Below are 27,797 nucleotides of genomic sequence, written 5' to 3' on the forward strand. Positions count from 1 at the left end.
TGCATCTAATTGATTTTTTTTGCAGTATATAATTTCAGATATAAATGGAAATATAGATAAAATAAGTTTGTATTGTCTGCGAGTGCAATCAAAAGTTAAAAATGAGTTATATTCAATATTAATTGAAAAGCTACAATCAATTATCAAATAAAGAATATTCGGATCAGATCATATCATATAAAAGTTTAACTACTAGGTATTTCTGTATTAAAGTTGTCACAAACAAAGAGTCTAATAGTCAGTATCCATTTTCTGTAGCTTTTTTTATTATATTGACCATATAATTATATAAAAATTCAAACTGGTACGCAAGTGTAAAATAAAAATCTCAGTTATTGTGTATACAGATAGCTGTGTGTATTTTTCTGAAAAATTGGACTGGTGTGCCGTATCTCTAAATGGAATACGGTCTGCAAAGCAAGCTGCTGCTAACAGAATTAGGTGAGACACAGACACACAGAGAGGTACCCAAACGAATGTCTTTGTTAAAAATTTCCCTCTGATTTTTTAAATATTATCGGCTTAAATGTTATATTCATTTGCAGCCCTAAAACGTTGAAATAACGACAATGGCGCTTTGTCTTAGTCGCCATATGCCGCCGGCATGTGCCGACCATCTGATTTTACTTTTAGAACCACGTTCGTTACTGTATGGCTTATATAATGAGCTCCTGGTAGAAAACATTACAATGAGCCATGATAATCGATTGCTGAACAAAACTTATGAATATAAATTGGATATTAGACCTTCTTATTTCTAAGTACATACATATTGTAAATAGATGTTTACAATATTAATGGTCGATTTTATTTGTTATACATATCTACTACGTATAGATACTGAATAGCTTGTACTATACAGCCTGTACTCGTCTACTGGAAAATATCAAGTTACTGACTTAAATAAGTCGCCGTGACCGAAATCGGAGTAATTAAAGTAGGTATAGAATTACAATAAATTAATTGAAATAAACTATTTTTTTCATATTAAAATAAAAAAATCAGCAGCGTAAAGTTGAATCTCTAAAAAAGGTTCTAACTACATACTATTTGTTACACGGGCCTGATCTCCCAATATTTGTTTAATTATTCTAAATCAAATTTTATGGATATACACTATATATAAAAGCATCTATAATTTACCTAATGTTGTTTACCTATATAATGTTTATTAGTTCTAATTATTGCATTCTATTTATGCAATATTTGCAATAATTGTATTAAACGCCCGTTGTGATCACAAAATGTCACGACCTGAGTAATAAAAAGCATTAGTTTATATAGGGAGTTTGCATACAGGCCGCAGCTGTAAAGGCAAATGTACATCGCAGCTGCGTTTACGCGCGGTGTGAAAACCAGTGTGCTGTGATTCACATACGATACTGCTGAGTTTGTGATTTTATAGGGGAGGTCGACTAACACCTTGATAGAGGACCAAGTGTCGTATGTTTTATAGCAATCAGTTAGATTGCTAGATAAAGCATGAACAGAAAAAAAACTATATTTTTAACATACATAAATTTTGGCATATACTAAATGTCGTGTTAACATTTATTGTGTTTGTTGTTGGGTTTAAAAATGAGTAATGCATATAACTGCGAACATTACTTTATATGTTAGTTAGTTGAAAATTATTAATGCATTTATATATGAACCTTGTAATAAAAATAAAATATAGGTAATGCAAAACAAGACACAACACTGATTTAGGGCTCACCTACTCCATGGTGATAGACTATTCTTTTATCCCGGTTAAGCAATTCTACACTAGTTATGTGCACAAAGTTATTGTCAAATATGCAAATAAAAAACACAATAAACTATAGAAATTAATAATACGAGTAGACTGTGGTCTACTTTTAATAACCTAAAGAATGGTATATTGAATTGAACTCTTTATTGTAATAAACATCATCAACCTCAATGTGATTCTTACTATTGGAATAGATGACTAGCAACTTAGTGGTGTAGCGATCAAACACATAAATCCTTATAATACGATGGTTGTAGGTTCATTCCCTTAACAATACAAACATTAGAATGAATATTTATATCGTCGGTGTTAATTATGTATGAATTTACAAAGAAAATTAATACTTCTATCATTTCCTTATAACCCAAATGTACTTATATGTTCAAAATATTAGGCCCGTATTTTAAACATTAAAATTTTGATGTAATTTGCTTACTATATTATATATCTTAATATACCCAACAATATTACTTAATAACCAATGCATGTCATGACAGTCTCAACTTCTTTTTATAATTATTTATCAAAATTTTTATATGGGTTTTAAATACGTGCCAAATTTTTTTGTTATTGTATTTTTAAATATAGATATTACAGTTAACAACAACACATTATTATTTTCCGATCTATTTCGATCAATGTTTTCAATGTACTGGTACCAGCATCACAAAAACTACATCGTACAAAAAGCCAACAATAGCAAACAATCTTTATACCCCCAAATAGCTACCAGAAGTCGAATACACAAATAAACCAATAGACGCGTCAACAGTACAATAGTATCGCATCATCTGCAATTAGGGTCACGAATAATTGACGGCAAAGGTTTAAAGGGCGTTCCTTTCACCAAAATAAAAAAAAACATTAATAAAACCTCGTAGACTAAAGTGAATCAAGATATAGCCCATATACACCTGGCTTTCGCTCCGACCGTGGTAAGTACTCTGTACTTGAAAAAATTCAATAGTGCTTTCCACACTTGATTGGTTCCGTAAATAGGGTCTCATGTTAATAATAAATATGACGAATTTGTTTCGCAATTTTTTTATAAGTACCTATTTTAATATTTGATCTAGATACTATTGTATTTTGTGATAATGATCGTTTAATAATATAATAATAATAATAATTTATTTATTTGCTTGCTACATGGTAGTTTCGGATCTTATTAACTAATAAAAGTACATGACATGCAGCACCCCTTAGAGGTATGCAAATATTCAAATTAAATCATATTCAATTTAATATAAAATTATGTCATTACATTACGAATACCCACAAATATATTTAAATATCTATATTAATTAATTACTGTCAATATTTATAGTTATTAATAAAAATTATATAATGTCATCTATTTTGCATGTAAAATAATCTTTCACTGAGTAAAAACACTTATTTATCAGCCATTTCATTAATTTGTCTTTGAACCATTTTAAACAAAGATTTGTAATTGTAGTTGGTAATTTATTATATATATTTATGCAACAGGTATAACTATTACTGTGATACAAACGTGTTCTCATTTTTGGTAACACAAGTTTTCCAGGATCTCTCACAGAAAATTTATAGAAGTCACCCTTTTTTATAAATAGATATGAATGCATTTTAACAAAAAGGCAGCATTCAAGTATGTACATTGAAGGGACCGTGAGTATCTTTAATTGGCGAAACAGTGGCGAACATGGTGTCATCGGACGCTTACCACAAATTGCTCGGATACACTGTTTTTGCGATACGAATGCTCTGTTAATATCTACCGAGTTACCCCATAGCAATATGCCGTATTTAAGGTTAGAAGCTACATATCCATGATATGCGGTAACCGCGGTTCTTTGGTCTACTAATTTTGACAGTCTCCAGAGAGCATAAACAAACCTATCTAGTTTGTTACTTACTTTTTTCACATGCTGTTTCCATGAACATTGGCTATCAACTGTAATACCGAGAAAACGAATTTCTTTTACTTCATCTATAGTTTCCTTGTTAATTTTTAGTATTAATGGGCGAGTTTTCGGTTTTCTGTTATAAAATCTTATATACTTAGTTTTTTCAACATTAATGTTTAAATTATTTATATTTAACCAGTTTATAATATTAGCAATAGTATTATTGATGTCAATATTGAAATCGATCCCTATAGTCTCTGATATTACTATTGAGAAATCGTCTGCAAACAAAGTAGATTGGTGTTCAGTTACACTTGATAAGTCATTGATATATAGTATAAATAATAATGGACCCAATATTGTCCCCTGTGGAACTCCTATATTATTAATATATATTTCAGATTTATAAGATATTTCTTCAAAATTATTATTCATTCTTGTAATTTCTACATATTGACGTCGGTTTCTAAGATAACTCGTTATCCATTGTAATACAGTACCACGTAAACCATAATTATCACATTTTTTTAGAAGAATATCATGAGTGACATGATCAAATGCTTTAGTCATATCAAAAAAAATAGCAACTGTATCAATGTTTCTATCAATATTTACCGTTAATGTCTTCATGAGTTTAAAAGCTGCTAAGGATGTAGATTTACCTTTACGGAAACCATGTTGTTCATCCTTCAATACTTTGAACCTTTCCAAAAAAGTAACCATTCTCACGTACATGGCTTTTTCAAAAAATTCTGGGATCTGATAATCCCAGTTTGTGTATTTTTCCAATAACATCAGGAACATTACTAACAATTTGGTCTAGACATGAAAGTGCTCTTGTTGGTTCATTAATGTGTATTGTAAATCCGTAGTTTTTTAATATTCTAATATATTCTGTCTTGATATGGCTTTCCTTTAAAATATTTATGTTAAAGTCCCCGGTTATTATAATTTTATATATTTTTTTGTACCGTAGTTTGTCTAATAAAATTTCAAATCTATTTAAAAAAATATTGGGATTCGTTTTCGGAACTCTGTATATATTTATAACTATGCATTTCATTTGTGGTATACTAATGCCACAACACTCAAATGTATGGTCGGTTGTATATTCAGAAAGCATTGGTATTTTGTTAAAACTATAATAATCTCTACAAAGTATGCATACCCCACCTCGTCGCTGATTTTCCCTGGAATAAAAGTCTGCTACACAGTAACCACGCATGCATAAATTTTTTTCATCACCAGGCTTTAAGAAAGTTTCACTGAGACATATAATGTCAACATTGGTACCGATTTTTACTAACTCATCCAGGGTTATTTGGAAAATATCTTGTTTATTCAAAATACCAGCAATATTCTGATGCATTATTACAACGTTATGTTCAGTTTCAGTATCAGGATTAGATTCGAAAAAAAATCTTATCGTTATGTAGTTGTGATGATGAATCAAAGTTAGAGGCATTTTTATTAACGGTTTTGGTCTATCTGAAACTTATCTTTGGTAAATTGATGTTTTTTATTTAATTTATTTTTTTGTAATATCCTTGGAAAATATTCGAATAAGGTTGTCTGAATTACTGTTTTAAGACGTTTTATGTTACCAAGCGAGCTCACATTATTATTTCTCTGCTCACTATGATTCACTAATGGCGATTTTAATAAGCGTTTTTTATTATTTTTAAATGGAAGAAATCTTTCATCGTAATCTAGAGAATCAATAATAAAATTTAATTTATGACATAGTTCAGTTTTATAATTACTAGATTTTGGTTTAACTTCTAAATAATGACAGTTATCAAAATTTTTACCTAGTAGGTATATCTTTTCATTCAGTAGTTTTACATTAAGGTGTCGATTTTCTAAAATATTTAACAGAATTACAGTACAATTTTGGAGAGTTTTTAGTGCAATTGTCAATTCGATAAGTAAGCTGTATGGATTAAAGTCATTTTCGCCTAAACAAAGCACAATTTTATCGGAAGAATTTAGTTTTAAGTTCTGACAATCTTTCAAAATTTCTGCCGCTGAAGCATTGGGTTTTGTAATTCCAGATATTGTATATTTTTCGTATTTACTGTTTTGTCTTGAATAGATTAAAGCACTTGCAAGTCCTATTCCTTGCTGTGTACTAAAAATTTTGATTTGTTTTGCCTTTGGTTGGTCATGGGGGGTCTTTATCTGTTCCTCATCGGGGCATCTTAATGCCAATCCCTTGGTTTGCTGAATATCTAGTATATATATATTTTTATTCTTGTTGGTATTATTCGATATGTTGGCAGAATTACTCTGATTATTAATTTTATCGTTCTGTTTATCTTGATTAGTTACTATTTCAATTTGGTCTTTCAGTGTGTTGTCTAAATTGTTTTGTTTCGTTTGCATGTTATCGGATAAAAAATCTATACTCCTTACGGTTTTTTTAGTTTTGCTTTCATTTTTCTTTTTTATGGAACTTGTAGAATCTGTTAATAATATTTTATATTGTTTGCTTTTATTTTCCAAGTCACTTATTGCTTTCTTTAGTTTACGGTTTTCTTGTATTAAGTTTTCTATCTCTTTATCTGCACTTTTTAGTTTAAGTTTTGTTTCTATTAGTTCTGTTTGTAATTCTTCTATTTTTAAGTAGTTTACTCTAATGGATATATCAGGGAGGCTATGATAAGGAGAAATATTTGACTCTGATATTGGTGATGCTTCCATTTCATTACTGTCTAAGGAAAAGGAGCGAGCTTTACTAACGTTTTTAACGTCTGTGTTTTCATTTAAAGGTGTTGTTATGTCTCGTTTTTTATCTAAAGAATTGTAGTCCAACATATGATCATCATCTTTTATGTCGAAGTTATTTTTACCTTCATAGTTCGAGGACAATGGAGTACTTGTACTCGATGCAGATGGCATCTTTACGTTGGTGTGAATGCACGATTTACAAGTCCACAAATCTTTTTTCTTTTTATCCATTAGATTATAACGTGTTTGAGAGATATTTATGCACTCAATGTGATATTTAAATTTGCATTTTTGGCAATTCAAATACTCACGATTTCGTAGTATTTTGTTACACTGTTTGCATCGGTTTGTTGTTGACATGTTTATTGCGCCCTCTATTGGGAAGTGCAATTACTATTATCACTGTTTAAAGAACTAATGATTGATATATGCAGATGTCTAATGTCTTCTTCAATAATAATTTATAGATGGCGTTTTATTGTTGTGTTAAGGTCGACGCAATAATTTTAAAATATAAAAAATAATGAGCCCGTCACTGAGGATCGATCGTGGGACGTTCAAGTACAAATTTAAAAAACTATACGGCCATCCATTGAGCCACAGACTTAATTGACGACCAATATGAAAATGTGTATTATAATTTACGTCGTATCGAAAAGTCCGTTGTAAATTCTCGTTTTGAATTGTTAAAAGTTATGTGATGACCGTCACTTTTGGAAATCACAAAATTGCACTTTTATATTTAACACACTGTTTAATGTTTCAGGTGATAAGAAATTAATGTCTGTTTTATATTTTAAAGTATTAAGTTGTTCACTTTGCACTGTTTTTTATTCACAGATAGAATTTAATAGTAAGTTGTTTTTGTCACTTATTTCACTGATTTTAAAGTCACTGCACGATATATACTTTTGATAACATTATCACTGCATATTTAGATGTTAATAATTCAGTTTATATAATTTTCGACTATATATAATTAGACTATGTATTTATTTGAGAATAAAATTACGGAGACGTTTGTTTATGAGATGACAGCGCCATCTGTCTCCTAATTGAAATCTGTCTAATAATTCTCATGATTGTAATCTAGTATAATAATACCAAAGTGCCAAACAAACACACCGAACGCCTTACTCTAATACTGAATAGAAAGCGAAGAATGAACATCAGACAGATAAACTTAGAAACCAGTCTCTAACCAATTCATCGTAGTTTATTTTGCAAAAAAATACTAAATTAAGATCTTTAATTGTTACCTCAATTATTCTCATAGCTTGCTAAAACAACTAAACCTAGCTAAAAATTCGGAAGATATTGAAATGTGCTTCTATATTCTACGCTCTATTTACGTTATAATCGTATGAGTTACAGCCTGACAATACATATGTATGACAAGTTATACATAAATTGTATGACTATATCTAAAGACTTGAATATCTGCACATATATTATATTTGTTTTTGACAATTTTTGTTTCTACCTAATCTTGTACCTAATCTTTTATAAATTCTAGATATTGTTCATCGGGACACAATTTCTTTCAAACCACATTAGTAGTAATTGAAAAGAAATACCAAAACATATTTACGAACTTGTAAGTACATTTGAACTATCCAGTAAAACATTTTCTTATTATTGAATCTACATGATAGATATAACCCTCGGTAAAATCACTTTACGTATCATATAATCCAATGTCCATTCATCAACGAAAACGGATAAGCGAAACAAATCCATATAATGGTCCTATAGTTCCTTTATCAGAGACGAGTTAAGTGCCTTTACAATAGTAGCTGCTCCCACGCGTGTCACAACACCCCCATATCGAAACCATCGTGTGCAACCATATTATTCCGAACTACCCCGTCTCTCTTAACGCACAATATAATAGATATATTCGGAGCCATAATAACCGTAATAAAGGATCTGTATATAGTGGTTACTATATTTGCAGGGTGACGTCATAGCATACAGTAGCTCCTATGCATTTGAGCCCCAGCATTCATCGTAGAAACGATTGTGGGAAAGTCGACACAGTTTTTGTTATAAATCTGTGGGAGTTACGTTTTGACATTGCAATATACGGCCATTGTTCAAATGCAGTAAAGTGTATGTGATTAATTTTATAGCTCAACATTTGGAATTAGTTGTTATAAAAATATACAAAATAGTAATAAGATTTATGTTATTTATTAAAAGCTGTTTTTTATTTTGAATTGGTTATATATACATATTTAGAGTTAGAAATATATTTTAAACCATTTTCTATTGACAACTATAAAATATTTTCAAAGCATGTCCCCATTAAAACTTTGGTTAAATTTGTTCAAATCGTATATATATATAGATACATAGTACAATTAAATTAAAACTTCTTATTATCTATAAATACTAGATATAAAAAAAGAATAAAATCTGTAATGTAATATAGCTTTGGAAACCCACCCCATATCGTATAAAATTTAAAAGTGTCACGTGACCGCCACGTGTTTCCCACCCTCCCAAGTTGTACTACGTTCATTACTGGAATTGCTATTTGTTCATGGGACACGCACGTGATCGGACGTATGCATTATTAAATGCCTTTTACGCTTATTGCGAATTAATCTCCCCCCTGCCCCCGCCCTCAAAACCATTGCTACTTCATTAATCTAACAGGAGTATTAAATAAAATGGCTGCATCATAATCGTTATCATTTAAAATTAAGATTACACATGTCTTAGTACTATAATTTGAGATGATAAATGCTTCAGTATACCATAAAATCATTCTTAATCACTTAACCAGAATTATATTATATATATATATATAATAACACCTTCATTATAAAGTACTCTTAGGTACGTTTTAGAAACCAAATGTTGGTTTCTATATAGATACATTTATTTAAAAAGAAGAACCACAGAATAATATGATTGATATTAGGAACCGATCTTTGGAGGTTTATAATATATTTTACAGTTAGAACATTTTTAAATAGACTATTAGATTTCATTTAATAAGAGTTACTCTTGTTATAATAAATAATAAAATTTTATTATTATAAATTATAAATAATATAATATTTTAGTGAGAAAACATTAAATTAAATTAATTAACTATTAATTAATTTTACGATAGTATACATTATTTATTTTTTCAAATATATAATTGTACTAACCTATAATCTACCTGTCACATCATGACAGACTGTTGACATTCAGATGGGCAAAAAAATATAAATGTAAACTAACAGGACCACAGTTACTGCCTAAACTCATGTATAAATTTATAAAGTTAACAGTAATAATAAAGGTTTTTTATTTATAACCTACCTATACTGTAAGGTGTACAATGTACATACCTAACAACATATTATTATACACAAAAAGACCTTAAATTATGATGTAATAGATGGAGACTACAAAATTCCTTAATTCGGAATTTACAAACTCTACTTACGTAGCATTAAATTAATGATGGCATACCATTTACCAATTTGGGGCAGTTAAAGTAAAATTTTTCCGTGACCCGAGTCTCAGATTCTCACGGGTCGATGGGTCATCGGAGGTTCACACAGGAACCTCTAGACAGACATGCGCCCGCGCATACTTCAAACGAAATTATGCAGCAATTTATTTTCGGAACAATATAACCCTCACGATTCATGCATTCCTTAAAAAATGTAATGAGTCAATACAAAAAAATACATGTACTTTAATTATAATATTATGTAATATACTCTTTAAAGTCCATGAAGTTTTGTTATTTTCGTTTGTTTACGTGTTTTCTAAAAGATTTTCATTTTAGTATATTAGTTATGGTTATATACTCTTAAAATAATAGTAACAGGGTACTTACTTAACATAATAAGGCTATAAACAACTAAACATTACCAACTTAAACATAAAGTATTACATTAGCTTATTGTAATTTTCATTATAAATACATTATTAAACAAAATTACATAAAAAATGTAGTTGCAAAAATTGGCAAATTAATGAAACTGTTATCCAATATAATAATGTAATGGTCAGGAGAATTTACAGACATCGAAATATTTTTAAAAATAACCACAATAATTTGCGTGTTCTAAAAAGCAATCCCGGCGCATCCCCGTGCACGCAACGGTCCATAAATACTTATATAATTACCTCAATGACCTATGACCTGTTGTTCTCACGGCGATACAGTTCACACGAGAGTCGATCACTTCCCATCGAATCCTAATGAGTTTATAAGGAAAGTTCTTATAAACTACTCCTAAAGGCGGGTTTGCATTAAAAATTCTTCGACTAATGGGTTTGATAATAACCGAAACCATGAAATAAACTAAACACCTCTTGTGTTTTATAAAACAATTCACATATCTTATACAAAATAAAATCGTCATCAAATATTGTCATCATCAGAATTTATAAATAGAAGATAGATAGCAAATACTGAAGCGTTTTCTTTATGATCTATCTAATAGCTAAGCATGAGTTCGTCTCGTCAGCTTACTATGTTATATTATCTTATCTGTCCTATTACAAACAGTTTTACTTCTGATTTTCTTTTTCTTACCGATGGATGTATTTATGTATATATTGCTTCGCCTCTTTGATTAATGCTAGAAAAGACATTAGGTTCGCGACCCCTCGCAAAAAAATTGAATTTCACTAGAATGAACGGATGCGATTCCATTTTTATTTTTATATATGTACCTATCATAATTTTATTATTCAATAAATATATGCTGTATTTATTTAATAATAATATATTATATATCTTTTATGTTTTTTATGTGCGATATTCGCGTGTAGTAATCGAATCGTTGAAGTTGTAGATGCGCACGCGGCGATCCCCCGTGATTATCCCTTGTGACCTGTGACCTGTTCCCACGCCGACACAATTCACACGAGAACTGGCCGCTTCCCATCGGAACTTAAGGTCATCCTTACATGGCATTTCGAGTCCGCTTTAGCCATTTTGAGTGAACAGTAAATATAACTTAAACTGCACCTTAACTTTAGAGGTGAGCTCCCTATTTGTTCATTGCCTAAAAGTTTAGGAAATTCTGTATGAAACCTTATGTACAAATATATCTACATAGAATTTTGATATCTATATATTTAATTATAATGTTCTAAAATTTTGTATTTATGTTTCGTTTTATGCATACAAATAATATATTTTCATTATCAGTAAGGTTTTTTGTCTTACATGGTAGCGACTGATTTGATGCAAATTGGTTACCATCAGTTCTAGAAATTAATAACATAAATGTGGCAAAGTAATATTGTATATGTCACAATCTCTTTTGTTATATATTATATACATAATCCAAAGGTATATGCCCTCATTAAAGCAATAGTTCAAGTGCACGCAAAGCATTGGATCTGCAAAACAAAGCCGTGTGGATATGAACAGTGCACGTGCCGACGCGTGTCGGAAAAGTTCGTAATGAGCCCGCACCTGCACGTCACGAATTATGGGATTTCTCGCGCCCTCCCGTGGGATTCTAGTATCGTGGGGAACACGAATCGAACTGTTTATTCTGTCAATAAGCGCACGCGGAGGAGTAATAACGGCTAGCCAATATACCCGACGGGGTCGTTTATGGCCGCTGGCTAAGATATTGTGTTACTTACTCTGTCAATATTAATAAAGTATTTTATGGATCGATGCAAGTATTACAATAAAGGCAGAACGATGTACGATTACAAATGGATGGGTTCTGTACTATGTACAATATTTAAATTCATTAAATAATTTGTGTTTTTTTAACAATATAGTAATTATAAGTACTAGAGGTACTAAAACATAACAATTAATATTATTCATATAATGAATGAGAGAAGAAATTAAGGAGAAAACAGAATGAACCAAGAACCCAAAAATTAAGACTCATGCAACAAGCAAACAAACATACAATTTTAATTATGTGATATTTTATTAGTTTTTGGGTATTAAGATTACAGTACTTAATTTCAGAAGTAACTAAGCTTAGACATGTCACGCTGTGAATTACAAATTAATATTGTTTAGCGGCACAAAACCACTGACAATGCTTACTAATATCAGCGTAAGTTGATCAATCCGGTTGATCAGGGTGTATCACGCGATGGGAGCGGCACGCGCTCGGCACTCCCACGGCACGCGCGAGGGTTAAACCGCCCCACGACTAAAGTAGCAACCTTAATGAGAACTAGCTTTTTATATTAAGAAATAGATACATTTTTTTTTATTAATATCAATGCTTTATTTATTTATTTTATAAATCCACGTAATATACAGGTAAGAGTATTTTTTTTAATGATAATGGAATGGTGCACCGTCTGCGTTTTATACTGGATATACCAGTGGGGGATGACAAAATGAGCATGACGTCAAGTCAATTAGCCCATCTTGATTGATGATTTCCAAGGAAAACCGTGCGGAGGTCGACCTGACATGGTACATTACTAGTAATGGGGTTATTAGTCCACATTACTAACAATCCCTCCCCTTCCTCCCCCCAAAAGGTAATATTTAAAACGGAAACCAAACGATGAAGATTTTTGAAGTATTACAGTCTTAGAAGAGTTGAAGAATAATATAAAATTATTGAACAATTAAGAAAAAGTGGGACGAAACCTTTATAAATTATTTAATCGGCATATCCGTTCTCACTAATTTCACACTAAAATATTGAAAGCTTGTAAAATAAGTTTACAACATTTTCGAGAACAAAGTGCTTTTGTACAAAAGGTTTTTTGCTTTAGTTTCCTATAATTTACGTAGCCATAAAAACACCTTGCGGAATGTCATCATTTTAATGTTTCTTAAGGTGTTTATGTGGCCGTTTTTTTTTTATTTAGGGATCCATAACATTTATTTTATAGAAATAATAACGTTTTGTTTACGGTACTAACTTTATTTGAACAGAAAGTATGTAAATAATATTTGTAATTTCGAGTATTTTATACTTGATATTCTTATAATAAATAATAATTGACCAATAATAGGAAAATAAATATTCAAACTTATTATATAACAAACAAAAATTAAAAATAAAAACTTTTTTACGACTATAAAGATAAAATTATATAACTAGTCTATGTTTTAATTCTGGTAGTTTTTTTTAATCTGTACATCTTTATTGCTATGGGTATGAGTACACTAAAGTCCTCCAATTCCACATACATATAGTATATAATAAATTAAAATATACTGAACCCCTAAGCTACATAAGAATCTTTACTTAATTTTTTTGCCCATACTTTTATCTGCGACAGAAGGGATCGAATACCTGTCCACCTAAAACAATATTCTGCCAATTGCACTGCAAGGTGCTTTTGATACAAAATCACGGTGTACAAAGAACATTACGTGAGTAGACAATGCATGGTTGGAAACAAGGGACTCATAAATTTCTGAGGTAGCCACATAGACACGTTTTGATGTCCAGTGGTCATAAAGTATTATTATAGACACTGAAGTGTAAACTGCCGGACAATACATTCTTTACTAACATTAAAAAAAATACGGACTATTTACTGACCACTTACTCAATGCTGTAAATTGTAATATATTGAAGAAGTATTAATATATTTAACTTTATTTATCAATAATGGTAATTATGCAGTTGTCTCATTTGACCATTTAATTATACATACTAATATAAATGTGGAAGTAACTCTGTCTGTCTGTTTCGCTTTCATGCCAAAGCTACTAAACCAATTTAAATTATATTTGGTATACAGATAGCCTAGACCCCGACAAAGGCATAAGCTACTTCTTAATGCGAAAAAAAAGAGTTGAAAGGAGAGATGAAAGGTTGTATGAAACTATCGTCATTTTTAAAGTTAGATGCATGAAACTTATTTTTTAGACCTTTTATAAAATATATATAAACATGGCAATCAAAGTATTTATAAAAATTCTCCATTTCTGAAGCTTGAAGAATAAAACATTTTCTTTGGTTTTCTGGGTTACATTATTATGTCTTTATTTGGCTAAGGTCACTATCCACAAGGGCGAAGTCGCGGGCATAGCTAGTATTAAAAAACTTTAAATCTGATTAAATTGGTATACTGTAGATACTTTAATTTTTATTTCATTTATGGTAAGAGTCATAACAGTACCTAAATACGAATATGCTTACAAGGAAATAATTACTGACTTTTACCGTTTCATTTCGCAAAGAAATCGAGTTGCGTAAAGCTTTTACTGTTCGTAAACTTCGTCATTATGTTATTCGATCCAATTTATCAAGTCACGTTGGTTTTAAATGGCCGAACCAAATAACTCAAAATGAAGCAATTCGCTACCTGAGTTCTTTACTCCCGCCTCCAAGGTGACTCGTGACTTTTTACCCACTTTTTTATGACCACTGCTTTATTATTACGATTCAGACCTTCATGTTAAGACGAATGACCGTCTTCGATAGTTGGGTATTGTATGCCTAGTATTCTTATTTCATGAGATAAAAATGACTGAAATAAACAGGTACATAACATACGAGTATATGCTACTCTCAAGACGAATTAGGGAACTACAAAACGTCAATCAAAAATGAACCAACATAATTTTAGCAAGTATGTCTATAAATTAAGTTAATCTTTATGATAATAAATATAATTCCGAAAGTAAATTTTTATTTTGCCATTCGAGGAAATCAACGTGACAAAGCTATCCATACTTCCACACTGATATCATAAAAGCAAACTTCGACACTAATATATATATACGCAAAAGTTAACTTTTTCATTAAACGGCTGAACGGACTTTAATGAAATTTGATTGGATTTGAGATAGATAGATACTAGAAGACAAAGATATACCTTTATCTTTTTTAAAAATTTAAAAAAAGCAAGCAGAGTTACTTGTGGGTACTGTACAATGTATTCAGGTTTTTTATCTTCTTATTTTTTTTAAATAAAACAAAATGGTAATTATCTGCCAATATCAGACAGAAAAGACTCCGTTAAGTCTATGTATTAACATTTTTCGGTGGTATTGAACAGAATATTGAGTTCGCTGTAAAGTAGGATAACACATGTTAATTATATATATAATTAACATTATTATATAATAAGGATATATAGTTTTTTACATACACAAATAAAAATGTATATGTTAATATTAGCAAGGGCACAATAATGATAAATGGAGATGGGATGAAGATAGAGTTTTATATTATTACACTATTTTGCTGTAGATCAATAGTAACTGTCAATATGGGGATTGTTATTCACTTATAACAATAATTATAATTGATAACATTAATTACAATAGAATATAATATACGATAAATACAAAGATATATCTTTAAATTTATCATAATTAATCTTTTAATTTTATTTACTTCCGTAACATGTGTACAAATTATTTAATAGTAGGTATATAGTTTTTTAATTATTATATTATATTTTTTAATTTTGGATTCTTAGTTATACAATTAAGTTATCTAAATAAAATAAGATTCAATATAATACCTACATGTTGGTAGATATATTTTATTATATCTGAATGTCTAATACCTATAACATAAAAACACAAGAGGATAATTAAAATTTTGATTACAATATATTACACTAAATATGCTTTTGTCATATGTATTTTAAATACTTATACTATAATAAATTCATGTAGCTCTTGTTTTAATTGAATATGAATAGTTGTAGTTGACAGTTCCTTTAAAATTAGCATACTTTCCGATTTCTCACACAATAGTGTAAAAATAAATTATATTTATTTTAAAAGTTTTTATATTTATACAATTAAAGGTAAAAGAATTTTTTCAGGTGCGGCGACGCAGCCTCCGAGACCTGTCGCCGTGGGACCGCCACAAGTGGATGCCGTCACGTACGTCCATTGTTCACGGTCACCATCACCCCCCGTACCCCTCACCCACGCCCCTATTTAATAAAGATTAGGTTATAGTGGTCAATAAATTTGTAAAAGATTAAAACTTTATTTAGGAAGAGATTACAACGTAGTTATGTAATAATTAATGTCTACTATTCAAAAATCTTCAAAGGTTGCATAAAGTAGTACAAACTGTACCTATTAATTGAGGTATGTATCACCAACACAAGCCATCAGAACAAACCATCTTTATAATACTGATGATATTGAGATAACCTGGTCAGGGTTATTTTCTAAGTATAAATAAGTAATATTATCCGTAGGTAATAAAGAAGTGAAGGCACAATCTTAATAAAATCATATACTCAGTTATCTACAATGGATTACACATATTATATTTGGCGATTTGTCTCTTTCTATTTTATTAAATTTTATTTATTTGTTCCTTTGTGTCTCGTCGTTTCATGAAATATGTGACGAAAATTTCATAGTACCTGCTACTACACATATAAATTGTAAACATATTATCAATGAGACAACAAAAAAGCAGTGTCTAAACATGTAGTTCAGTATAGGTGGAAATAGTAAGAATGACTGGAAGTTGAAAATAACATATAGGTATTGTTATTTCTCAAAGTAATTTATTGTTAAGTAGATTTGACTTAATAATATATTTTATCACCTTACAGAGTGTTTATAACTAATACACGAGAACGAATTCGCGAGTTCGTTTAACAATAAAAGTATATAAATCTATTGTAAAACCTTACGATCCTTAAAATTGAAATCGCTTAAATATTTCGCTAATGCTTAATAAAGTAAGTAACAGAAATTAATCAGTAATTTCAATTTATTATTGTTCTAATTGTATTAGGAAAACCTAGGGCTATACTGGAAACATAAAACAACAGACTGTAAAAGGAACTCCTTAAGTCAACTCCATTTTTAGTCTACATCAAAGTTTCACATATTTATCTGTAATCGGCAAATATAGTCTATAGTTTTGTAAGCCCTTTTAACATAATAGTAAACTGGTTAATATCACAGAACCAGAAATAAACAACAGTACAGACAGGACAAAGTGCATGTCACGAGCGCAACGGCCTTAGTCAGGGCCGCCCAGCGCAGGCAGACGAGGCGCCCGCAGCCATGGGAAAAATCAGGCTTACGCGCCCCCGCCCCGCGCCCCCATTGGCCCACCCGGACCCGCCCCGCGCCCCACCATACACCATAAATACAACGACAGTACCGACGACTCGTCATTCCTCTCTCGCGCTCCGCACGTTATACACGTGTCGCTCGCAAACCCCATCCCAGTGTACGTGTTTAGTGACTCTCACGATGAAAGCAATAACGGCAGTGTGTGCGACCGGCGCCTCGGTGCCCGCAATCGCCAGCGGTCGTATCCAGCGCCATAGGGAAGGCGAAAACGCTGAGATCCAGATGTATCTCTCGAAACTACAGGACTTGGTGCCTTTTATGCCGAAGAACAGAAAAATCTCAAAATTGGAAGTGATTCAGCATGTCATCGATTATATATGCGACCTCCAGTCCGCCTTGGAAAATCATCCTGCAGTTGGACAATTTGATGCAGAAGGAGCTCTTGCGTCGCCACCTTGCGCTGTGGCGCCGCAGTCGCGCCCTCACAGACGCCCTCTTGGACCTCGGTCGGCGCCTAACACTATCCTTCGCAGATCGACCTCCAGCCAAGAACACAGAAATCAAACGGTGAGTCTAATAATTAATATTTACAATGTATACGGTATACTACCTATAATTTCTAAATGTAAAATTGCCTTACAATAGTTTCTTGTGACTAACTTTGTAATATTAGGCTGTAAAGATGGTATATATACACTATTTCATTATAAATAAGTATATTATTAGCAATCTCCAAATAAATTTATAAATCCTAAATGGAGCTTCCAGTTGAGGTGTAAAACATTTTTCTATTGTCGTCAGTAAAACGACGTTAGCCAACAGCGCAGTATTAGAGTTCGTGTTTATAGCACAGTAGAGATACGTATTGCATAAAAAATAAATGAAATCGGTCGTGTCGGTGTTTTTGCGGCGCGCACCTGCACGTTTCGCAAGCGCGGGAAGGTAAAAGCGGAGATGCTGAGTTTCACAACACGTGGCGTCACACGCATAACTTGTAAACAATTGTTTATGCAATTAACTAACGCCAAGATGCGATTGGCAATTAACGATGGACACACTTGACGCAATTCTCGGGAACAATTAATATTGGATGCATAATGCTTGCTGTTATTTTAGCTCAGATGGCTTTGTGTGGAAAGAATAACAATAAACAATCGCCTTTTATTCACGATCATTGACTCCGCTTGACAAGTTCTCTGAACAAGTACAATAATTCAATAATAATAAATTATAGATATTTATTCGCACTCAACCCATTCATTCATTTCCATTCTTATATCTTACAACTTGTTGAATATGATAAAAATTGCACTATCATAATTAACACGTATACGGCGAAAACCAAAACTTTGTTCACGCATGCGTGACGACTGTTTTGAATTTCAGCCTTGAAGTGCGGCCACCTGCGCCGGCGCCGCGTAAACGACCGTGTACTGACATACAATCTGAATATTCAACATGTATTTATGCTGCCTCGTTTAACATTCCACTTGACACCTGCGCGTGATTGCCGTTCCGTCGCTGACATGCCAGAACCAACTAGTTTCACTGAGACCAAAGAGAAATTCAATACCGCAAAAGACCTAAATGCAGCGACCAGATTGTGTTGTCGATGTCTGAGCGCGGCAGGTGCATCTCGAAGGATTTATTCGTGCGCCTTGCGATTACGAGCCGCAGGCGCAATGCGCGCTCGTTAATACTTGGTCGCGCCACGTAAATTTTAATCACTGCCAGTTGTTGGAACAGAGGAAAATGTTCAAAACAAGCGTGATTTAGGAGACGTAAGGTGCCTCGCTGAATTTACAACAGCCGAGTGCTATATAAACGACATACATTCATAATGAGTTTATCACTAATCCTGCCCAAGTGCACGAATTCACTATTGCATTATTTGTACTTACAAAAGATCTTGAGTCATAATCAAATTACATAAATAGCCTCTTGTAATGTATTCATATAGTTCATAGTAATAACGAGTTATTTTAAGATCAAAATCTTTATTTAATATCTGACAAAAATCACAGAATGTTGTGTTATGGCGCCGACCGCCTCAGTTACTACCTATCATTAAATTTATGTCTAATTTATACACATTTACGTAGGTCTAATATGCCGTTTAACATGCCATTTCTAATCGAATATATAGCAAGATATTCGACAGTACATAATTATCAATAAATAATCATCGATACCATAAAAATATGTCCAACAGACCACTATTTTAATTAGGCGCGGGCGCCAACTATATCGCAAAATTCAACTACATATATTTACTAACAGAACGCCCATAACAATGTAGGAACTATCGGAATGTGGACTAATCGGACCACATTCTTGAATACAAATGCGGAATATACTTGCAAGGACATTAGATCGAATTTCTCGAGATTCGTTCATAGTATATAAATTGTATAGATACTCGTTTAATGCAATGTACATACTTGAACATTATGGCTCAGGGCAATCGTGGTGGAATTTGAAGTAAAGCGTGCGCGTCGTGAGGCGGCATTTCACGGCGGTATCTCATGGGGCATCGACGCTGTGTTCCACAAACCTCCGGTCACGAGCATACGCCACTATTGAGACCATAATTGTTGCCTGCAGCTGCCTCGCCCCGGGCGTCAGTGAGGTCGTGGACCTAGTCTCAGCTCTACCTACACAAAGAATTATTCTTAATCAATATTTATCACGAATTTTATCCACTTATACAATTTCACCTTTAGTGATAAATGCCAAGACAAACAGAATCACGCGCTGTTTGACTTTTCGCTCAGACCATAATAAGCTGTTAAGTACTACTATAATGAGTGCGGTTAGCCGTGTAATCCTCCACGCTGACTACCCCAATTTTATTTCGTATAATGGGCCCAACCCCTTTATAATCTCTAGTATTTTTCAATGATTGTCGATTATTTGTTCTTTTGGTATTATACATATAATGGAAGAGCCCCCACGTCCTCGATCTTAGCCTACTATGTCAATATCACTTAGTCACCCAATTACTGACCCGCATGTTGTCTTTCGAAACCAATTAAGAACCCTTAGAAGCTGGCATGTTGTACATAATCAATAGATTGATATCGGTACCGTGTTATTATGAACTAATTTACTTTCTAATAATATTTCTTAAACCATGTAGAGAGTAGGTAAATATGGTATTTCTTTGATGAGTTAAAGAAAGTCAAGATGGCAATATAGTAAATAAATTGATCCTTCCATAATAGTGCAACCAGACGCCTACGCGGCGCGCGGCGACGTTCTCATCCGACAGGCGACACTAACGAGCCGCCAGGTGTTCGCGCCCACGCTTGCCCGCTCCTCTGAATATCTTTGTCTCAGAGTCCCTCAAGCATAAATCGCGCACGTGAAAGTTTTACGAGCACCTTTACGCTTCTCCGAACTAATAAACAGAACAGGCTGCGGTGAGAAGACAATGCAGCGCTGCGCTGCCGCCACACCGCGAAATGTCTTGACGACAAACCTCAGCACACGTGCATCGATTTCGCCGATAGCTTCGATTCCATCGACAACGTATCGATCGAGGGCATTGTGCGGGTAACGGTCGTTCGCAGCTGCGTATGAGCACACGTGATGGCGCCGGTGGCCGGATAGCTAAATAAATGCGATGTACACATACCTATTCATTATCCAGTCGACAATGCTCCTCTCATAAAGGGATTTCACGTGTGCGCTCTCGCAAAGTCCCGATCCGTTCGGGACATGTGTGCTCTCCCTATGGTATGTGTCCGTAAATAGGGTGTGGCCACGTGCGCCAGTTCAGCTGTGTCGCGGATGTGTATGGACGGGAAGCGGTAATCTAACACTTACTGATACTGAGAATGCTATACTGAAACTGCAACTGAAGTGCTCGCTGTAAACAATTCGTGCATAATAATTATACAACTCGTTTCATATTTTCCTGGCCATTTGATCAAACAATCATTCGAGTTAGGTTCACGCCTGCACTCAAATTAGGGTAGTGAAACAAGCGGTCTATTGTCCGGGCACTAATGAATTAAAACATTGTTGAAACACAGCACATATGCGGTGACAGATGGCCGAACGCGGACGGGATGCGCATGTGCTCACTCGATACACTATTAGTCGCAATCACTTTAATATGACCTGCGGAATTAACGGGGAATATCTTTACCGGTCATTCTAGCATTCCATGTGACATTTGTACGTTAATTTACTGAACGTACTGTTTAAATCATTACGTATTCAATTAGCTCGTACCGTTTCCATATCGTCAAATTGTAGGAAAACATGTGCGCGCGCATCTGTGCAACGATTGGTAGCTGCACCCTCGCTAAATGATTACATGGACTCACCTTCTGTTCCCGTATAGAACCCTATATTGGTACTCCCATTTCTTTAGGTATTACTGATATTATTGGCCGTATACTCATGTATTTATTTTTTTGTTTCAGACACCTGAAAAACAGAACCAACCAGATAGGCCGTCATGCTAAGTGATGTGCTTAATTTTAAGGGACAATGTAATTTATGATAATTATAAGATACCTCGAATCGTGGCCGTTGCCGTGATGGGAGGCGAGGCAGGAGGTGCTGAGAAAAAAGAAGGAAGACGATGCCTCCAGCAGCAGTTCCAGTGAAAATCATCTCGCGATGATGTCCTAAGCACGATCTCGTTATGTACGATCAACAAATTATTTTAATTTAATCGTTTCGTGGCATTACGGTGAAGACTTCAATATTGCAATGCAATTAACCGTTCTCGTTGAGTCGATGGACTGTTTTGTTATAATACGTTTTATGTAAAAAGCTTTATTAGTTATTAGTCAGATGAATGTAAATTTTCAATGTTTGTACATAGGTATGTTGAGCAGTATGTTAATGGAATACCTAAAAACATCCTATACATTTTGGTCTCTTAAAATTTTTGTATGTATTTATAAATTGTACAGTTTTGTGTAGCACATTACGTACAAAAATTCATGGCTCTTTTAATTAAATTTCTTTTTATTGAATTCAGTCCTAGATTCTTAGTTTTAAAACGATGCTTCCATTTATATCAAAGAAGTAAATCAATTTTAAGTTGGTTTACGTATATAATTTTATTACTTTAAGTTATTATTCTTGAGTGTGATTTTGCATGGCAATTTTTGCTATTATTATATGGAAATGTATTAATAGAGTGCGAATGCAAACTTTTCTTATTAATTTATTGGTTGCGTTTGCACACTACTATATAATGTAAATATTGTATGTAATTGAGAAAAGATATAAAACATAGCGAAAAGTGTATCAAATTGAGACCTATTACGATTTTATTTTGAATAAGGTGGAAATGCTTTAATTATCTTAATTCTTATTACTTACGGTGTATTATAATTTTAAATAGACTGTTATAGTTTTAGTTATTGAGGGATGCGTTGGTAGAGGTCAAACAAATTGTGTTGTTAGTAGTATATATGTGCCGACCGGCACACTGTTACTAAAAACAATATTATTAATATATAACATGGTTTACACCTCAGGCGACCAATGGGCTATCCATATAGACGCAATTGTACCTATATTAACAACTAAGTCGTAAGAAATTGTTTTAATGATACATACTTAATAGAAATACGACCTATAACAAGCGTAATTTATGGATATCCCAAAACTTAGCACTTTGCGTCACAAATTGTAAACTGTATTTCACAATGTTTTCGTCCATGTTTCCTTTTTTTATTTAGTTATAAATTTCGCACTGACTTGTCTTGATAAGTTATCCGATAAATCAAACAAACAGAAAATAAAAAATATTATGACTATACTATATTTTTTTATTCAATAACCATATAAACCCTACTGATGACTGCTTTATAATAATATACTCCAATAACTCAGACGATCATTTGATTCCTATATATACTAAGTTTAATTACAAAGATAAAGATTCGAAAGTAAACTCTGAAACCACTGCCCCATTTTGAGAAATTCTTTCACTGTTTGTAAAATACTTAGATATTGACATTATCCCAGGATAAGCTACATGTATAAAACGATAATATCAAAAAGCCTACTACTACCCACAAAGAGCACCCGGGTAAGCTCAGAAGCAAGGCTTACGAGTGTGCGAACGTATGAGTATGCGAAAATCAAACAACAATGGCGAAAATTTGTGACGGAATCGGTTAGTATTCCCAAATTAAAAAGAAATATTTTAAATCATACAAATAGAAAAATATTTATTGAAAACTTTGATTATTTCAAAATATGCAAAAAAAATATAATTTCTTGTCGAATATTATTACATATCCATTTATTATTATGGATTTCTTTTTCTATTTGTAAAACATACTACTTAATCAATTAAAAAATAGTAACAACAAGATTATTAAAATCGATTAATCTGCTGTTCTAACGTATCACTTCGTATATTTGTAAACAGCATTCATTACATTCGAAAAAAAGACTATCCCTAATAATTTTAATTTCAAGCTTCATTCAACAACATAAATAAGATATGTGATTTTATGCGAAGAAAATTATAATAGGCATCAAGCGTAGAGTTTTTTTTAAAAACAGGTGCTAAAACTATGTATTAAAATAATTTATATATAGGTAGATACTTCTAATTGCTCAATTTTTAGAGTTCGTAATTGTAAATATAGCCGTACAAGAACACCTCTTTATATATTTTTTTTATTAATATTAAATAACAAAATATGTTTTGTCTTACTCTCATTCTGTAATTGAATATATGACATAAAATATTTATTTCCACGTGACTTCCCAAGTCACTAACGTATTCACCTTTTCCTAAAAATGCTTAGAAATCGACACGAGTCCATTGAGATCACGCGATTGCATCACGGCCAATTATCGCGACTACAATATTTGGTCAGCTGTGTGTATACTACATACTTCAACAACTAGTCTTCTGAATTAATAGGCACTCTACGCTATTGTAAATACAGTCGAGAATCGTGTAAAGAGAACGAATGAGGTACAGTTACAGCATTTTACGTCCTATTGTATGGATGTTAGAAATTAAAATAAAGTGTAGATAGTTCGCTAAATTTTAAGCGTTTGTTCGCCAAATATTAACCCAATGCCGTCATAACGTCGAACAATACGACTAATTACTAACGCAGAGTAAACGAGTGAAAAACGGTAAAAGATAAATAAAAATACATGCGCGACCCTGCCAGGATTCGAACCTGGAATCTTCTGATCCGTAGTCAGACGCGTTATCCGTTGCGCCACAGGGCCCATAGAAGAATTTTATCAAATTTGTTATCTCATTCCCTGAAATTATCTGACAATTTTGTGAAAGAAGGTTTATGAAAATTCAATGCAGTTACATACCTATTTTCATGTAAAAGTTGAATTCAAAGTGAAATTTTTAAACGATACAATCTTTATCATTAGTGTAATGAATGATACATATAGTTACATATAGTTTATAAACACGAATATTGTTATGGCAATACTTTTTATCATGAAATCGTTGACGTTATAGTAAAGTACCCGAATGATTTTTTACAAATATACCTTCCTTTTTGTGAACTTGTTGTACTACCCAAATTTCTTAAATTAATTCCAAAACTATATTTACAATATCCATATTTTATTTGTGATCATGAATACATGGACATACTTCTTTCAACTATTGTCATAATTTTACAAACTATTTTTCTTTAAAAGGTTATCTCATTGGTAAGTTCATACCAGTCCACATAAATGAAACAAGTAGGTACATTTCTTTATCTACTAGCAGGCAAACATAAATTGATATATAACGAGGTGTATTAGTTAATCCGAGTAAAGAGTAGCCTATGTCTTTGCTATTACTATGGAATAGTATTATTACTTTCTGTATACACTCTATGATTTTTCCATGAGAGGTAACAATATTTGTTTAAATTGTTACCTCTCATGGAAAGAAAGTGATAAAGTCACTTTCACATTTACATATGCACTGAGATCTCTAACTTCACTTATGTACAAATGTGAAGTACATTGCTAGACAATGGTGTCACTAGTCTCCATTACGTGCAATACAACTACTACGACAACTCCTGTGATATGCGTTACTTAGAACAATTTTATTTGTTTGTAATGGATATTTACTAACGTTGGAGAATTAGTTGCAAATTTAAATAGGAACTCAAGAATTGATTCTTATATAATATGTCAGCCAAATCACGACATCACTTTTAGTGTCAAGAAGTCAGGTTAGTAAATCATTACACCAGGATCCTTCAATAGACAAATAAATGGATTATTATAATATTAGTCGGCATTTATGGATTAGTGAGGATTATTATAATCAACAAATTAGATTTGATTCACAATTTACGTAAATTTATAATATTCAACTCTCTCAATGCATTCCTGACAGCACATACATCAACTTTACAATTATCTTTATAGGTGAGTACCATGACATCTCACATACAATAATGCGATAACTTATCGTGTGATAACACCGCAAGTGCACCTGCACCGAAAGTATGGATTCAATTCCTAAACACGTGGCCGACACTTGGAGTAATCACCTCATCATTCGTCTCGCTACTAAACCTGTATTTGTAGTGAAAAGGCATTACATTGCAAAAATCTCTAATGTTAGTAGTACATATTTCTATTATTTTTTAAATTAATTGTATTTCAAAGAATTATAATATTTTTCTCCTATACTCGTATCTTAAACGGAATATGGACATTCGGAACAGCGGTTTAAGTGTAGGTTTAATAATTCAATATAAATGTTGTCCGATGAATTAAGAATGAATTTAATCTAAATGTAAGATATATATATCGCTACTTCAAATCTGACCTATTTTCTATTAATTCTTTGTTGGAGACAACACCGATAACATGTTCAGCGATTTCTTTTATACCAATATACTCACTACGAAAAAGTAGAATATTCAAGTACATAGGTACTAAAATTAGTCACCAGAGATGTACATAGGTAGTTAGATAAATATCGGTTTATATCTATATACAAAAAAATATAATGATAAGCCAGTTATTGTCAAATAACAAAACATGGAAAATTATAGTAATCAACAGTTCTATAATTGAAAACAATCAAGCAATCTAATAGATACTTATAAAAAAACTACAATTTTACATTGAAGCAATATTTTTTTTAACAAGAATGGTTTAATAGTTGGCTGTCCTCCATAAACAGAACCAAAGATGTCACAGCACTAAGGTGGTAAGCCACCTTTCTATGGAATTTCATTACCATAGCTGACCCTTCAAACTCAAAAACAATTGGAATTGTAAAGCAAACAATTTGCTGGCAACAGAAGTCGGCGAGACAGAGGTGTCCACGCAGACGGCTTCATACAAATTCTTAATCCACAATAATAAAATGGAATTGTCTGCTTCCTTATTTTTATCGGGTAATCAACCATAATCCATCCAAGTTGTTAGATTATAACGGTGCTGTAAACAGGTGGGTCTAGCAGGTGTTTGCACTGGCGTGAGGACGCCGGCACTGATAAGCTGATAACGGGTGCTTGAGTACCGACTAATACCGTAGAATACATAATTGTCTACCACTTCTACTTCAAACTGTATATTGTGTATGAGCCGCTATTTAGAAGTATAATTTAAAATCAACTTATTGCTGCCTTTTTTATTTAACTGGAATGACAAACGGACTGACTTTTCAGACCGAAACACATTTTCTAAGCATAATGTTGACATACAACTAAATCAGTGATATCTACTATCATTTTTACAGAAATCTATCATCTTACCAATATAAACACCAAAGTTCGTGTGTGTCGATGGATAGATGCATGAATGTTTGTACTCTCACGCAAAAACTACTGAACAGATTGTGATGAAACTTTACATTTATGTAGTTTAAATATCGAAATAACACATAGGGTATAAATTAAAAAGATATTATGTAATTTGGGCGAAATATAATGATAAATGTCAAGTAAGTATAATGCATACGAAGGTGCACGGGTTTTATGATTTACAGGTAGTTGTAAATCATAATTAAATGGCAATGCATTAGCTATGACAGTCTAATAAACTACTAACACTTCATCAAATATGTATAGAAACACAAATAGAAAGAATCACCATCATTACAAAAACCCGCGAAAAATTTGTGTCCATAATGATATTAATTTATCGTAGTAAATGTGATATTGTAGTTCAGACCATTTTCCAGTATCTCTCACGTTTTCATGGCTCCCGAATCACACAAAATCACAACTTACGGATTAAAGTTATCACCGTTTGAAAATATTATGCAAAGGAAGTACCTATGAGAAAGTTAAATATGATAAGAGTGACGCAAATAAAATGACTCAATTCTATAATCTATAAGTAAATTTAATCGTAACGATAAAATGAGCAGGTATCATGACTTGGTCACATTAATAACATATTTGTGTTTTTATATTTTGAGTCTATCGATTTTTACGCATCCTGATCGAATGCGCCCGGTGCA

General features: G+C 32.4%; 1 protein-coding gene and 1 non-coding gene across 2 annotated transcripts; one reads left to right on the forward strand and one right to left on the reverse strand.

Moving 5' to 3' along the window:
- Positions 1 to 17,441: 17,441 nt before the first annotated feature.
- LOC131848238 (protein extra-macrochaetae) lies at positions 17,442 to 23,138 on the forward strand. Its single transcript, XM_059198031.1, has 2 exons — positions 17,442 to 17,917; positions 21,784 to 23,138. Exons 1-2 carry the CDS (start codon positions 17,531 to 17,533, stop codon positions 21,823 to 21,825), a joined length of 429 nt encoding a protein of 142 aa, XP_059054014.1. The 5' UTR covers positions 17,442 to 17,530; the 3' UTR covers positions 21,826 to 23,138.
- Positions 23,139 to 24,507: 1,369 nt separating this feature from the next.
- On the reverse strand, positions 24,508 to 24,580 carry Trnar-acg (transfer RNA arginine (anticodon ACG)). The gene has a single exon. It is a non-coding gene; the product is annotated as a tRNA-Arg (tRNA).
- Between the last annotated feature and the right edge of the window lie 3,217 nt (positions 24,581 to 27,797).

The sequence above is a fragment of the Achroia grisella genome, unplaced genomic scaffold (genome assembly GCF_030625045.1).
Source record: "Achroia grisella isolate CSIRO2021 unplaced genomic scaffold, CSIRO_AGI_Agris_v1 utg546, whole genome shotgun sequence".
NCBI lineage: Eukaryota > Metazoa > Arthropoda > Insecta > Lepidoptera > Pyralidae > Achroia > Achroia grisella.

Coding starts and splice junctions, on each gene's coding strand:
- LOC131848238 (XM_059198031.1), top strand. CDS start 17,531: ATGAAAGCAATAACGGCAGTGTGTGCGACCGGCGCCTCGGTGCCCGCA. Junction 17,918..21,783: donor AAGAACACAGAAATCAAACG/GTGAGTCTAATA, acceptor TTTTTGTTTCAG/ACACCTGAAAAACAGAACCA.